Below are 17206 nucleotides of genomic sequence, written 5' to 3'. Positions count from 1 at the left end.
CAATATATCTTATGGCGGGGGCTCCCTTTCCTTGCAGATGTAGTAGAGTTCATTCAAATAAATGATTCCAGTACAAACAATATCTAACAAATTAACTGCCTTTTGCACACATTCTAAATGTAGATAGACAGGATTTCTAGTGATTTCAATAGAGTGAGCTCTAATACATCTTCTAGGCAAAAGGAGCCCCCCATAAGATATATTGGATCATTCATCTGACACCCAACTCCTGAATGAAGACAAAATGAGGAGAAACAGATGCTGAGAGAGGAATAGTGCAGATAAACGTGTTTATTTTAAAAACAGTATCGAATTTTTAATTGATTGTATTTAGAAAGTTTCTTATTTCAGTATTCTGAAGCTGAAAATTTTCGTGATAGTTCTCCTATAAAGGAGAATTCAATCCTAACATTAAAAAACCCTACCCCCCCTACCCTACATAGACACCCCCCCCCCAGCCTAAGTGTTACCCCAGGTAAATGCCCCGTTACGTTTTACTTATCCCTCGGTGCAGATTCAGGCATTGGAGTTCACAGTCGCCATTTTCAGCCCGTCCGGCCAGACCAGCGCTTCGGTAATTTTTGCAAGTTTTGGAGCATGCGCAGTTGTCACGAAACAGAAAATTGCTCCAACTACACATGCGCCGCCACGCCAGTCTCATTCGAAAGATTTCCGAACAGAAGAAGATGCCGCATGTGAACTCCTGCCTGAATCTGCACCGAAGTGTAAGTAAAACGTTAGGGGTATTTGCCCGGGGTAACACTTAGGTAGATGGGAGGGGGGGTCTATGTAGGGTAAGGTTTTTTTAAGTTAGGATTGAATTCTCCTTTAAGAAAGATCATTAACAACAGGCAACCCATGCTAATTTATACCTCTGAATATATATATATCGATAAAGAATGTAGATATAAACAGCTTTAAACTATTGTGCCTCAGGGCACGGGAAACATACTGAAAGGCTAAAGATTTCCTGCAATATGATACTCAGGTTTGCTCTTTCTCAGCAGTTCTCCTTACACAACCTAATATTGTGTAATTTAATTCTTCATAAACACAAACCTTGCTACTGGGAAATCATTACTGTGAGTTTGTTGGCCCAGCTCAGAAAGGTTTTGGACACATGGCATATAATTTCCCTGCTCCTTAATTGAACACCACCTTTTGTGTTCAGGCCAATAAGCCTATTGCGAGACTTTGAGCAATTGCCAGGGTAGGAATATCAGTGTTTTTTTATTTGATTATAACAAAACAGAGAAGAGGCATAAGGACGAAATGATATCACCAGTAATGTAAATCCTTTTATTAGCTTGTTAATTGTAATCAGGTATGTTCTAAGTATTTAATATGGTGACAGATGAATGCATTTGTTGCATGGAGGTGAATGTTTTCTTTTGGCACGTAACAGCTATAATAAGAATTGTCATATCCTATTAAAGTATTTCAGAACTGACCTGATGTAACTCCCATAACTATGGAATGGAGATTGAATTCAAATGAGAGGTAGATCCACCCCTGACGTCTCCTGGCCAGCTGACGGAGCACTTTATACATTAGTATTCAGACCATCTAGGTGCCAATATACAGGGGGTCCATTAGACCACAGAGCTGTATTCCTCACCCTATCTATCCATCACATCTCTATATATATATATATAGTGTTGCTATTTTTCCCTGTGTCTTGTGCTCAGTTTGACTCTTTTAATGAGATTTTAGTAGAATTTTGGCAGCTGATAATTTTTGTTTAATGTAAGCAGCAAGACCATCAGGTACTGCAGGTTAATGCATGCATTAACCTAAAAAAATACTGTTTGCTGGGTCTACCTTAAGTCTCTTGAAAACCATGAAGCGCCTACTCTTATATACTGTGCAGATTAGATGAAGGGGAATGCTTTGTGCACACAGTTACTTGTAGCCTTACATTGGATGTTTTATCAGCATTGATTCTTGATGTAAATGGATATCCAGCCTGTCTTGAGATGTACATATTGATTTTATGCCTTTTCTGCCTATGGGGAAGATGTGCAGAGGAAAAAATGTGATTGCTGTGTCTTCAGAGTATGTGAGAACCTAAATGAGACTGTGATTCACAAAGCTGTGTCTCCTATAGTCTAATGAGACACTGTGACCAAGGTGATAGAACTCCATCCCCAGCCAGGTGTCGGCAGAAAATGTTTGTCTTTTTATAATCACTTGTTTACAACTGCAGATAACCTGCTTGCATATTTGTTGATTGCTTCTGTCTGTGAAGATGCACAGCACTCTTTCTACAGAAATATGTTGATTTTTGCTTTCCTTATGTATTGACTGAAGCACATGTATATGCTGGTGCACTCAAAAATCCAAAATGTAGTAACTGCCTGGGTGCTGGTTAAACATATATGATATAGAACTTCAAAAAAAGAACCGCTTAATTTAGTGCAAACAAATGTAGTTTATTAGTTTCGGCTCCTAACTCAAGCCGTCATCAGGAAGTTTTGTTACATTATGTATGACATGAAGGGAAAGTAAATATGACATTTACAATAAACTTGTGTAATTATAATCTTAGGTCATTCTTAGTCTTCGCTCACATTCTTTTTTTTTTATTTTTTTTGTCACTCTCCATTCAGTTTTGGAGTTGGTCGTAGATCACCTGCTTCACTTGACAGGCAAAGCACTCAAACTGATACAGTAGGCAGTGGCAAGTCAACTCCTAGTTGGCAGAGAAGTGAGGATGGAGCTCCTGAACAAATCGGTAAGCGTAACAGTGTAACAAAAGCTGGGGGGGGGGAATAAAGAAGGATGAAAGAGTGACAATGCACATGAATGTATGACCTCCATAATTACCTAGGGGCAGATGGACTTGGGTAACAGTTAGCATGACTAAATAAAGGGTTATGTGTCTGTTGTCTAGGATAAACATGAGATATAATTGTCCACCACTGCACTAGGCTTGTGCGACACATGCAGGCCAAGAAACAGCCAATTTGCTCTTTTCCCTGCCCTGTACTGGGAGATATGCAGGTAGAAACAAAATAATTCTACTTATCTCTTGACGATTCAACATTGAATTTTGCCAGTGTTCGGGCGTGTTTAAAGGTGGCCAGTAAAACATTTCCATCCTGTCCATTGATATCGGTCACCTCATCTCCCACAATACAAGCACCGAATATCATACAAAACTTAATTTTGTGAGATATCTTTGTGTGTATGCCCACTTTTAGAATGATGTGTCAACATTGTTATTTGTTAAGGTGGACTTTCCCTTTAATGAATGTTGAAGTCATCCTTGCAAAGGCATTCCTTGAAAGGATGAGAGACAGAACTAAAAATCAGCAGATTTCAGCCTAGATTATTTCATTTATTACCTATAAATATTTTTATTCACTTTGATTTTTTATAAAATTGTATCAAGAATGTTCTCATTTGGGTTTGAGGCTCAAATCGATTTGTTGCCCGTGGTAAATTGCTGCCTCATGCCAGAAAAGGCACTGAAGCTATCCAAAGACTTCTTGAGCATCAGTGATGCTGTATTGGACATGGAATCATTATTAATTTTCCAGTACTTAACATAGGGATAGTGACAGGTTCCAATTTTTAACAGGAACGTGCCACTATACTTATATAAACCCGAATTTTACTCATGTTTTCCTATGGAGGTGCCCTCCTGCCTCCACCAAGCTCAACACTTATTACCTTCTAGCTCTCCAATGAGGCTTAAAAGAGAGCAGGGTTGTCAGTGACGGTGTACTTGGGATTGAGGCAATGCCCTGAGGCTGAAGGGCAAATATAAAAATGACCCCAGCCTATGTGAATATTGACACACGCACGACATTATTCAGGAAGATACTCTACTGAAAGCCATACCAGAGATAGAATGAGGGTAGTAAGTGTTCAACTGGGGGAGATAGAGGGTACCTCCATTAGAAAAGATTAGCAGCACTAAGGGGTTTATATGTACACGTTCTTGTTAAAATTGAAATTCTTCACTATCCCTTAAACTTTAGATGTATTCCATCAAATCCAGAGTTGCCTAGTAACACAATACAATACACTGCCTTGGCCATTTCTTGATTCAGAAGCCATCTGTTCCATTCCATGCACATTCTAACATGGCAAACCTGCAATTTAACTGCTCCGTAATTTCTTATAGGGACAGAATGTGTTTTTCAGTCGCTGATGTTTTAATTCAGTTAAGCTGGTAACAGTAGGAGCAAGCTGTATTTTTGTTGCTCCCCCCCCTTTAAATCCTAATGTAAATGTCATGTAAAAGGAGTGGGTTTCAATTAGATATTTTAATCATTCAGCAGTTTAACCTATGTTCGAGTAATATCACTTCACCCAAGCACACAGCCCTACTTGCTAAGCAGTAATTTATGATGCAATTTTTGTAAAAGCAAATATACATTTTATTGAATATTATTATTCAGCAAAGATTGGCATATTTTATGCATCAAATATGTAAAAAGATATTTGTTCTGTTCTTCACTAATAATAAATATCCATCCCTGATGCTAGCTGTAGAAATAGAAAACCTGTATGAAAACAAAATATGTTATCCGTTATGGCCTCCTTGTGAAAGGATTGCACTGCAGCAATATTTAGGCATCCAAAAAAACAAAAGTTACCACTTAAAAAACTCACACACCCATAGTAGCTATCCTATATAAGGCCGGGTGCTCAGTTTCACAGCGTCCCCACTGTCTGCACACTTTCAAAAACCAAAAAAGGACGGCACTCTGGAAAAAAGCAGGTTTATTACAGTGTCCTGCAGATATCCAACACCTTACGCTTTTTGGGAGTCAATCCTTTAATCATAGAATATCTGCAGGACACTGCAATAAACCTGCTTTTTTCCAGAGTGCCGTCCCTTTTTGATTTTGAATATTTAGGCATCCCTTTGTTTATTTAGCCAATGGCAGAGGTTACTGAGCTTACCAGGGTTTGCTTGGGTAGAGTGGGGTAGAGAAGATGGCAGGAGCTGTAAAACTTCCAGTGGGCTGATTTCCCACTCTTAGAGGGCTGTATGTCAACTTTGACTAAACTCACATTTAAAAAGAAAAAAACCCCAAAACACTAATATCTATTTATAAGAATATGAAAACCTCGCAATCCGTATTTGCTCCAAATTTTTTCTGCATTTACACTATAAAAAAAAAACTACTTCCTCGAAGTAACTAAATATTTTACAATTTCCTAAGGACAGTTCCCACAGACTTCTATATGACTACAAGAGCTTTTAATTTTTGTTTTTTTTGTTTTTTTTGCAATTCTTATGCTTAATTGGGGCTGTTCTCTCTGGAAAAAAGACTCTTGCGATGGCACATTATTACACTTTACATTAGAGGACATGATAGATAGCAGGAGATCTTTTTTTTTCCCCTTAAAATGGATCACAGCACCAGAGACCACCCCTTTAGACTAGTGCAAGAACTTTCATTTGAAGCAACGTAGGAGGTTCTTCACAGTGAGGGCAGTGAGGTTGTGGAATGTTCTGCTGGATGATGTTGTGAGGACTGATTCTGTTAATACCTTAAGGAGAATTCAACCCTAAACTTTAAAAAACCCTACCCCCTCCATTCAATGCCTTCATCTGCACTGAGAGGTTAGTAAAACGTTAGGAGCATTTGCCCAGAGTAACACTTATGCTGGGGGAGGAGGGGGGGGGTCTATGTTGGGTAGGGAGAAGGGTTTTTTAAGTTTAGGGTTGAATTCTACTTGAGAGGGGCTTGGGTGATTTAATGGAGAATCATAATATCCAAGGATATAGTGATACTAAAATCTACATTTAATAGAGCAATTGATATATATATAGTTATGTGAGTGTATGGAGGTTTCGGTGTCTGTGTGTATGTGTGCTGGGTTTGATTTGGAGGGGTTGGACTTGATGAACTTAACTATGTTACTTTTTGGTGCTTTCCAAGGGCTATTAAACATTAGAGGGAATAGGAGGTTGAAAATTCTGTTAAGTTAGTTGCTGCTATATCAGTATGCTAATTTAGTAAATACTGTGGACTTTTTTGACCTAAAGTCAGATATGTGGTGTTTATTCAACTATGAGACCAGATTCAACAGAGACCTTTAATAAAGAGTTAAGCATTGGGTAGGTGTCAACACTGTTGGTGCCATGTATGCTTCAAAGAGTTCTTTATATATAGGGTGTAAGGTAATGGCACTGGCGAAGCCACACACCAGTAATTAATGCAATATGAAAAAGACGCCAATACCTTTGGATGCTGCAAAGGGGGTGATCCCAAATTTATTCCATACTGCTACCAGACAACGAAACCAAAATCAAATGCTTCGGGACCACATGTCCCTTCCTGAGTGATGTATGTTTTGCCTGGAAGCATGTGTCCAATGCTTTTCCTTCTGCCCGTTTGTATTGCATTTGAATCAATTAGAGCACTAAAATGTTCACAGTCTAGAAGAGCAACCCCACAATAAATGAAAGCACTAAAACATTTCCATTTTGAAAGAAAACAGAGCAAATAGCACTGGTTATATCAATAAACAATGAAAAACCTGCTTCAACAAGAGATACTGTCATTGGAAAACGTGTTTTTCAAACAATGGGAAGGTAATGGGAAGGTAACCAGATAACAGCTCTCTGGTAAATATTAGAACAACACTCAATAGTAAAAATCCATGTCCTACTGCGACTCCTTCAGTGACATTGAGTAGGAGAAACAATAGCCTGCCAGAAAACAGTTCCATAGTGCAGCACTGGCTCTTTCTGAAAGCACATGACCAGGCAAAATTACCTAAGATGGCTGCCTACACACTAGTATTACAGCTACAAAAATATACTTGTTGGTTCAGGAATGAAATTTTACATGATAGAGTGAATTGTTTGCAGTGTCAACAGTGTACTTAAGAAAAAAAAAATTCACCTTAAAAATAATGACAGAATCCGGTGTCAATCCGGTGTGAGCGCTGTGCAAGGTCTATTTGTGGATGTAGTCAGCAGCACCAAAGCTTTGTGAATCCACTTGTCCACAGAGTAAGCAATAAAAAGTTTCAGGGTTTAGTGCGCTATTTGATACGTGAATCCCAAGTACCTAAATAAAATATAAGGTATATACAGTTCTTTCAGGAAGATAAAGCAAAAACCGGATCTACTCACAGAGTGTTCTCTTGACACAGTGCTTTTCACGGAAAGTATTGCCGCATATAGTGAAAGGTAAATCCGGTATTCGGTACACCTCCCTCCTAGCTGCGGTGCACTCGCCCCAAGCGCTCAAACAACTGCACCTGCTCGGTAAGTGGCAGAATCCTGCCAAGTCAAGAGAACACTCTGTGAGTAGATATGTTTTTTGCTTTATCTTCCTGAAAAAACTGTAATACACTATATATACCTTATATTTTATTTAGGTACTTGGGATTCACATTTCAAATAGCGCACTAAACCCTGAAACTTAGAATCCTTTTAAATGTTTTTCTATCCATCTTCCGTTTTCAAGGACCATTTTTGTATTTCTTAGTGATTTATTGCAAGTTAAATATGACAGCAGTTCATGGAGTTGTGGTCTAATGGCAATGAATAAGCTATGGTCTCAAACTAATGCAGCAAGCAACAGAGTAGAATATGCTGCAAATGTGTCCACTTGTCTTACAGTTACAACGATTCCTCCATGGATTTTTATTTGGATGTAAGAGGAATCATTTACTATGTATTTTTATGACACTGGAATTTGCAGTCATTTCCTGTAGTCAAAGAAAATAATGCCAATGTCTGTTTTTGGGCAGTACAAGTTAAAGCCCTGAGGAGATACAAGGTACTTCAGTATGAAAATGTTTGGGATAGAAACCATTAGGAAATAAAAAGATTTCCTTCGGGATCAGGTTTTTCTTTTGATCTGCAGAAAAGGAAGGTGATCCAACCAAGTCATTAGCAAATAGAGTTGGATCTTTCCCTCTTACCATGAGGAACTTTGTTTTGATAAATTCTTTTGCGGCAACATGAGCATGTTATGCTTTTACAGAGGCCGGTTGTATTATATTGCTCAACATACAGAATACACTGCACAATTCAATCAATGGCTGCTCTATAAAGTAACATTTCCAAAAAAAATGCTGAACATGTGTTTCCCCAACCAGACAGGAGTAGATATCTTAATTTTTTGTTGCAGAAAAACGTATGTATTCATATAGGTGTGCAATGTGTAAAGCTGGGGAGATCTGCTTGTTTGGCTACGTCGCCAGATGAGCAGAATTCTCCTTGTTGTGCCCACCTTGATGTGGGCAATATTGGGCTGATCTGATCTTGGGCCCTAGGGCCCAACGATCACATCAAAATGAGAAGAATACATCAGTTGGATCGATAGTACCATCAATAAACCGATGTGGCCCGTAATTCGATAAAAATTATAAGCCCAACCTTATCTGTCAGCAGTTTATATCGGCTTGTGTATGGGGAGCAGAAAGCTGGATGTATACACATTTAAGCTTCTGATTTAGCCCCTTCAGACCATGTCGGCAGATTATCTGCCTATATATATATATATATATATATAGGTAATGTGGGGTGACGGCACACCAAACAAATACAGCAACACGTTTCTAGAAGAAAAATAGGAGGTTTATTGGACTGAACCAACGTTTCAGTTCCTCACAGGAACTTTCATCAGGGAGTGAAAAGCTAAGTGCACAGTGAGACGCTTAAATTGTGAATAAGGCGCCAAAATTGGTTGCTAAGCAACCCTAGTAACAGTGTAAACAAGCAGTGATCGTGGCACCTGGACGTGAAGCACAATAAAAACAAAGCCGTATGTCTCGTAGTCAACAATTCTTACCTCCTCAGCCATGGCTTAGTGCCCCTTATTCTACATGGATCGTGTGTCGATGGCCCAATACAGTCCCCGTCCAGGGTCCTGTGCGCTGTGTATGTCTCTCACCACTTGCAGGCGCGGAGGGGGCGGAGCTTGCTGCGTGGTGCGCCAATTTGCGCATGCTTGCGATTGGAGGCCATACCGCTCAGATTGACAGCTAGGAGCCGTAACCAACGTCGCTAATGTATAGCAACGGTGGCGCTCCCCTGCTGTTCTTATCACAGCCCAGGCCCAGCAGCAATAAGGGTGTAGGGTCTGCGAGCTAACGCTGACCCATGCGCCTTGCTGCAATTAGCCCTGCTGGAACCTCTTTGGCCAATGCTTGCTCCCCAAATACGCCTCTCACATGTGGTGGAATGAGACCATGACAGCCATAAGTAGATCAACGAGGAACACACTATGTCGGGGGTACTGCCCCTGGGGTCCTGATGCCAGGCTGAGTCATGGGTAAGGTGACAGGGGACAATGGATATAACGGCATAGACTGTGAACAATAAAAACATATTTTGACATAAGAGGAAAATTAACACAATAGCGAGAGACCCCGGGCATAAGCTGGCAACGCAATGTGATGTGTCTCAGAACATATTATGACAGTACAACTGCTGGGCAAAACTGTCCATAAGTAGGTAAGTTCATATGAAGCACCCCAGTGGGAGTGTTTCGTTCAGACCACGGGGGGATACTGTATCCAATGTGTAAATCCACCTGGACTCTCTTCTTAACAGGGCTTGTTCTCGGTCGCCACCTCTTTCCAACGGAGGTTGATAATCTATAGCCATGCATCTGAACGTTGGGAGAGTGTGTCCTTCCACTAGAAAGTGTTTTGCCACAGGTTGCATGGCTTTACCTTCTTTCCATGCTTTGCTGATGGCGGAACGATGATTGCTGATTCTCTCACGGAGAGTGGTGCATGTTTTTCCGACATAATATTTACCACATGGACAGGAAATGATATAGACAATGTATGTGGAGGTACAACTTAATCTTTCACGTATCTTAATTCTCTTGCCAGTATGTGGATGAGGAAAGTCAGGACCTGTCAGTAAGCTTCTGCATGTTACGCAATTGGGACATTTGTAGCACCCGAGTTTCTTTTTCTGTGCCAACCAGGTAGTATCAGTAGTAATGGTGCCTTTAAAGTCAGTGCGTACTAGCATATCCTTGAGGGATTTACCTCTTCGAAATCCCATCATGGGTTTCTTAGTTGCGTGCAGTGAGAGCGATTCATCCATGTTCAGCATGGGCCAGTGTTTGTTAATACTGGCGGTGAGATGTTTTGATGCAGTTGAAAAGGTAGTGGTGAAGATCATTGGAGAGTTTGTTCCTGTCTTCTGTTGCGGTCTAGATAATAGATCACTTTGAGTATGTTGTAGAGCCTTGTCTAGCTGTGTACACAGTAGCTCCTCGGAGTAGCCTCTTTCTAAGAACCGACCAAACATCTCACGAAGTTGTACTTCGGCTGTTTCTCTTCTGCTGTTGTTACGTATTACTCTTAGGAATTGGGAATACGGGATACCCCGGATTGTTGCCGGCGGATGATGACTGGAGGCATGCAATACAGAATTGCGGTCAGTAGGCTTCCTATGCAGTCTGGTGCCCAGTTTGGAGTCTTTGATATAAATGTTTAAATCCAGAAAGTCGATGTTGTCCACATCAGAGTTGATGGTAAGTTTAATGGGGCTGTTGAGGTCATTGAGATGTTGGTAAAATTGCTGTAGGGCTTCCTGTGTGTCCACCCAGACCATGAATAAATCGTCGATATAGCGAAAGTAAGTGAGTATAGATAGTCCAATCAATGGAAGGATGTGGGAGCGTTCGAAATTCAACATGTATAGATTGGCATATGAGGGGGCCAATGCACTTCCCATGGCCGTCCCGGACACCTGTAGAAAGAAAGACTTCTCATATCTGAAGAAGTTCCTGGACAACGTCAGCTCTAGAAGTTGTATGAGGAATTCTATGGGTACAGTGTTAGGTGGTGTATTGATGAGTGCTTCTCTGCAGGCTTGGATCCCTTGATCATGCGGGATGACAGTATAAAGACTCTTTACATCCATTGTCACTAGTATGCTGCTAGAAGGGATGTGGTGTAGTTCATTCAGTCGTCTAATCACATGGCTAGAATCCTGTGTGAAGGATGCCATGGTCTGTACAATTGGCTGTAAATAAAAATCCACATATGTAGAGATGGATTGATATAGGGAACCAATGGCAGAGATGATCGGTCTTCCGGGGGGAGCCGACAGGGACTTATGAATTTTAGGTAGTGTGTAGATTATGGGGGTTCTCGGGTGCTCTGTTACCAGGTATCTATGTGTGTCCTGGTCTATCCAACCAGCATTTTTGGCTAGGAATAGAAACTCATCTAGTTCCCGTTTGAACTTGATGGTAGGGTCCCCAGGAAGGGGCTTGTATGTTGTCGTGTCCGATAATTGTTGCAAGATTTCGTTTCTGTAGTACGTGTAGTCCAATAGGACGATGGCACCCCCTTTGTCAGCCGCCCGTATCACCAGATCTGGATCTGCTTTGAGGGATTTGATTGCTTGTCTCTCAGAGGGATTGAGATTACATTTAGGGTTGAATGTGTTTTTCATCTTTAAAATATCTCTACTTAGAATGTTGCCAAAGGTTTTGATCGAAGCGGGAGTGTTGGGGGGCTCAAAGGTACTCTTATTTTTGAACACTGGTGTCTTGCTTGTTGGTGAATCTTTGAAGAATTCTTTCAGTTTTAATTTCCTCTGAAATTTGTGGATATCAACCAATAGGTCCAAGGTATTTGGAGCCCCACTGGGAACGAAGGAAAGTCCTTTAGATAAAAGAGATGTTTCTCCTGCGGATAATGTATGTCGACTCAGGTTGAAGATTATATTTTCCTGCCCCTTGGTGGTTTTCCTCTTATTATGCCTCCCACCTCGTCTCGTGTGCGATCTTCTCCTGTTTTTTCTTTTGTTTTCTGAGACCTCGTGGCCACCCCTAAAAAAGAGTTAGTGTTTGTGTTTTCTGATGCAGCATCTGAATCCGTCGACTGATCTGAGCTGTCTACAGTGTGCAATGCTCTAGGTATATGTCGTCTTCTGCGGGGAGGTGCTCTGTAATTGTCGGTTCTTAAGCCCATCAGCCATCCATAGACTCGTTTTGCTCTATAATCCTCTGTTACCTTTGTCAATTTGTTCTGTTTAAAAAGTGTCAAATCTTGTTTGTATTTATCCGTCAGTTTTTGTAGTTTCTCAATCCAATCAGATGAGGTATCTGCTTTAAGTGTTTCCAAATGTTGATCCTCCAGTCGTTTGATCTCTTCTTTGACTGTAATAAGTTCTTTGCCTACCTGTTCTACCACCAACAGGATAAGGTCAAAGGAGCATCTGTTTAAGATCCCACACCATTTTGCACAGAAGTCAGGGTTGCTGCGTCCTAAAGTGGGGATATTGGAAATTCTGAAGCCTCTGGGGATTAATCTCTGTCGGTGGTAGTTGGAAAGGTAGATGCCGTGTAGTTGTAGATCTGTTGCTTTTTTCTTTAAGGTCAAAAGTTCATGGTATATGTCGTTACTCGGTTTGTCCACCGCTATGTCCAGTGGAGTTTCTGTGAAGAGAATCCTGTCCACATCGTGTACATTAAAAGAAAAGTCCAAGGTAGTATCTATGTCCAATGGTAGTTGCGAAGGATTCTCTGCCATTATCGTAAAATATTCCGTGCGATCTATACGATAGTTGATTCTTCTTCACAAATCTTATAGTCTCTCGTGATGTTCGTGGTTGTGTATATCCTCTTATGTACAAAAAAAAAAAAAAATAGCTTCTCAAAAACCAGCCTCCAAATAAAGGTTAGAGCATCAAACTTTAGTAATAGTAGAAAGAATATGGACTGTGCAAATCAAATGAACAGTCCATCTGACAAAAGCAGGGTGCGAACCAGGATGAAACCCCAAAACAGGAGTTAAATCATATGTAGAGCGAGATACGGAACGCACACCCCCAGCAGAAATTACAGATCGGGTGCCAGTCGAAAAAAAGCTTCAATAGGTAATGTGGGGTGACGGCACACCAAACAAATACAGCAACACGTTTCTAGAAGAAAAATAGGAGGTTTATTGGACTGAACCAACGTTTCAGTTCCTCACAGGAACTTTCATCAGGGAGTGAAAAGCTAAGTGCACAGTGAGACGCTTAAATTGTGAATAAGGCGCCAAAATTGGTTGCTAAGCAACCCTAGTAACAGTGTAAACAAGCAGTGATCGTGGCACCTGGACGTGAAGCACAATAAAAACAAAGCCGTATGTCTCGTAGTCAACAATTCTTACCTCCTCAGCCATGGCTTAGTGCCCCTTATTCTACATGGATCGTGTGTCGATGGCCCAATACAGTCCCCGTCCAGGGTCCTGTGCGCTGTGTATGTCTCTCATTGGCCCCCTCATATGCCAATCTATACATGTTGAATTTCGAAACGCTCCCACATCCTTCCATTGATTGGACTATCTATACTCACTTACTTTCGCTATATCGACGATTTATTCATGGTCTGGGTGGACACACAGGAAGCCCTACAGCAATTTTACCAACATCTCAATGACCTCAACAGCCCCATTAAACTTACCATCAACTCTGATGTGGACAACATCGACTTTCTGGATTTAAACATTTATATCAAAGACTCCAAACTGGGCACCAGACTGCATAGGAAGCCTACTGACCGCAATTCTGTATTGCATGCCTCCAGTCATCATCCGCCGGCAACAATCCGGGGTATCCCGTATTCCCAATTCCTAAGAGTAATACGTAACAACAGCAGAAGAGAAACAGCCGAAGTACAACTTCGTGAGATGTTTGGTCGGTTCTTAGAAAGAGGCTACTCCGAGGAGCTACTGTGTACACAGCTAGACAAGGCTCTACAACATACTCAAAGTGATCTATTATCTAGACCGCAACAGAAGACAGGAACAAACTCTCCAATGATCTTCACCACTACCTTTTCAACTGCATCAAAACATCTCACCGCCAGTATTAACAAACACTGGCCCATGCTGAACATGGATGAATCGCTCTCACTGCACGCAACTAAGAAACCCATGATGGGATTTCGAAGAGGTAAATCCCTCAAGGATATGCTAGTACGCACTGACTTTAAAGGCACCATTACTACTGATACTACCTGGTTGGCACAGAAAGAGAAACTCGGGTGCTACAAATGTCCCAATTGCGTAACATGCAGAAGCTTACTGACAGGTCCTGACTTTCCTCATCCACATACTGGCAAGAGAATTAAGATACGTGAAAGATTAAGTTGTACCTCCACATACATTGTCTATATCATTTCCTGTCCATGTGGTAAATATTATGTCGGAAAAACATGCACCACTCTCCGTGAGAGAATCAGCAATCATCGTTCCGCCATCAGAAAAGCATGGAAAGAAGGTAAAGCCATGCAACCTGTGGCAAAACACTTTCTAGTGGAAGGACACACTCTCCCAACGTTCAGATGCATGGCTATAGATTATCAACCTCCGTTGGAAAGAGGTGGCGACCGAGAACAAGCCCTGTTAAGAAGAGAGTCCAGGTGGATTTACACATTGGATACAGTATCCCCCCGTGGTCTGAACGAAACACTCCCACTGGGGTGCTTCATATGAACTTACCTACTTATGGACAGTTTTGCCCAGCAGTTGTACTGTCATAATATGTTCTGAGACACATCACATTGCGTTGCCAGCTTATGCCCGGGGTCTCTCGCTATTGTGTTAATTTTCCTCTTATGTCAAAATATGTTTTTATTGTTCACAGTCTATGCCGTTATATCCATTGTCCCCTGTCACCTTACCCATGACTCAGCCTGGCATCAGGACCCCAGGGGCAGTACCCCCGACATAGTGTGTTCCTCGTTGATCTACTTATGGCTGTCATGGTCTCATTCCACCACATGTGAGAGGCGTATTTGGGGAGCAAGCATTGGCCAAAGAGGTTCCAGCAGGGCTAATTGCAGCAAGGCGCATGGGTCAGCGTTAGCTCGCAGACCCTACACCCTTATTGCTGCTGGGCCTGGGCTGTGATAAGAACAGCAGGGGAGCGCCACCGTTGCTATACATTAGCGACGTTGGTTACGGCTCCTAGCTGTCAATCTGAGCGGTATGGCCTCCAATCGCAAGCATGCGCAAATTGGCGCACCACGCAGCAAGCTCCGCCCCCTCCGCGCCTGCAAGTGGTGAGAGACATACACAGCGCACAGGACCCTGGACGGGGACTGTATTGGGCCATCGACACACGATCCATGTAGAATAAGGGGCACTAAGCCATGGCTGAGGAGGTAAGAATTGTTGACTACGAGACATACGGCTTTGTTTTTATTGTGCTTCACGTCCAGGTGCCACGATCACTGCTTGTTTACACTGTTACTAGGGTTGCTTAGCAACCAATTTTGGCGCCTTATTCACAATTTAAGCGTCTCACTGTGCACTTAGCTTTTCACTCCCTGATGAAAGTTCCTGTGAGGAACTGAAACGTTGGTTCAGTCCAATAAACCTCCTATTTTTCTTCTAGAAACGTGTTGCTGTATTTGTTTGGTGTGCCGTCACCCCACATTACCTATTGAAGCTTTTTTTCGACTGGCACCCGATCTGTAATTTCTGCTGGGGGTGTGCGTTCCGTATCTCGCTCTATATATATATATATATATATATATATATATATATATATATATATATATATATATATATATATATATATATATATATATATACAGATAATCTGCCGACATGGTCTGAAGGGGCTAAATCAGAAGCTTAAATGTGTATACATCCAGCTTTCTGCTCCCCATACACAAGCCGATATAAGCTGCTGACAGATAAGGTTGGGCTTATAATTTTTATCGAATTACGGGCCACATCGGTTTATTGATGGTACTATCGATCCAACTGATGTATTCTTCTCATTTTGATGTGATCGTTGGGCCCTAACGATCACATCATATATATATATATATATATATATATATATATATATATATATATATATATATATATATATATATATATATATATATATATATATATATATATATATATATATATATATATATGATGACAGGTATCTGTCTTGAAATCGACTTCCCAACTGAATGCAATATCCAAGGACAGCCATGTTTTGCTGTTTTACTGTACAACCCAATCAGTAATCTTAGCCTGTGTTCTTTTCCACCATCAGCTCTTTATTCTTCAGTAATGTTGATGACATATGGGCAAATGATTATGCAGGATTTTTTTGTCTGCAAAGGGGGTATAAGGGGCTAAACTCAAGATGGACATCCCCTGTTGGAAGTATGGGTTAGAGACATACAGAAACTGCTTTAGATTCAGTCCTCTTCTTTTCAAATTGTCAAAACTCTTGTATTGCAGAACCAACTTGTCATCTTCCTGCTGTCTCGAAAATACATCCGTCATACAGAGACAGCCCGACTGGACGACTCATTCGACAGGACCCCGTTCTTCATCTCTCTCCCCACAAGCAGGGACAGGTACTGTTACATTTTTCCTTGCGGTTATGTTTACTCTAGAAACCAAAACAGTTGCATGTTACTACTGGTAATCACCTGTGAGTTTGCTTCTTTCTGTCTGTGGATTTAATCCAGTATATTAACAGGCAGCCATACAGACTGAATTAGTTAGCTATAGTAACAAACCGGTGCCTACTTCAACTGGCCAGAAGATTTTGGGGAATGTAGTCCTGCAGCATGTTGCAGCACTTACATTAAAATGTGCTTTTGTTTTTTTGGGTTAAACTGCACTGGAAACTCTTTGTGAGTCTTTGATAGAAAAATATGTTTTTGAAACGTTTCTGCTGCTGAAGGCTATTTACAATTGCAGTAGAAATGTTTGAGCTTATATTCTTTTACTGGCTATAGAAGGGAACCTGTGTCATGGAATACAGTCAGTCTTTTCTCCCATCTTTTGCTTAATTTAAACCATCAGTAATTCTCCCACTAAAAAGTAGCTCATTTGATGATTCTATTTTGAAAATGCATCCAGTTTCAACCATTAGCACGCTCTCTGTGAACACAATGAACCGATTCATTCGTTTGAATAGTCCTTTAAGGGAAAAAATATAAAGCTTCCTTTTATCGCTTTTTCATTTTCCCTGCATTAAAAACAACCACAAATGCTCTGCTATTTACGGGAAACAAAATCCCTGTGTCAGTTTTTTATGCAGAGGGATTCATGTTGAGCCTCAGTTTGTTTTACTGAATCCTAATGTTATGCTTGTGGCTGCATCGGCACCTGACCTGCTTCCTTCCAAATGAGCCATACATGTGTTTGTTGGTGTAAAAGACATTTTGAAATCACCATAAAAATGTTTGTTGTGGAAAAGTCACAGTCTTGGGTGATTTTCGAACTATTTCAGGCCTTT

General features: G+C 41.0%; 1 protein-coding gene across 6 annotated transcripts in view; it reads left to right on the top strand.

The window, feature by feature from the left end:
- Positions 1–17206, top strand: part of sipa1l1.L (signal induced proliferation associated 1 like 1 L homeolog) — a 155703-nt gene that overhangs the window by 123114 nt on the left and 15383 nt on the right. For all 6 annotated transcript variants that reach the window (XM_018231085.2, XM_018231087.2, XM_018231086.2 and 3 more), the window contains 2 exons: positions 2610–2734; positions 16198–16316. In XM_018231085.2, coding sequence (XP_018086574.1) covers positions 2610–2734; positions 16198–16316 — 244 coding nt within the window. The remainder of the gene's footprint in view (positions 1–2609; positions 2735–16197; positions 16317–17206) is intronic.

This window comes from Xenopus laevis, chromosome 8L, assembly GCF_017654675.1.
Source record: "Xenopus laevis strain J_2021 chromosome 8L, Xenopus_laevis_v10.1, whole genome shotgun sequence".
Lineage (NCBI taxonomy): Eukaryota > Metazoa > Chordata > Amphibia > Anura > Pipidae > Xenopus > Xenopus laevis.
The sequence above is the reverse complement of the archived record's forward strand: the minus strand, read 5'-3'. Positions and strand labels throughout refer to the sequence as shown.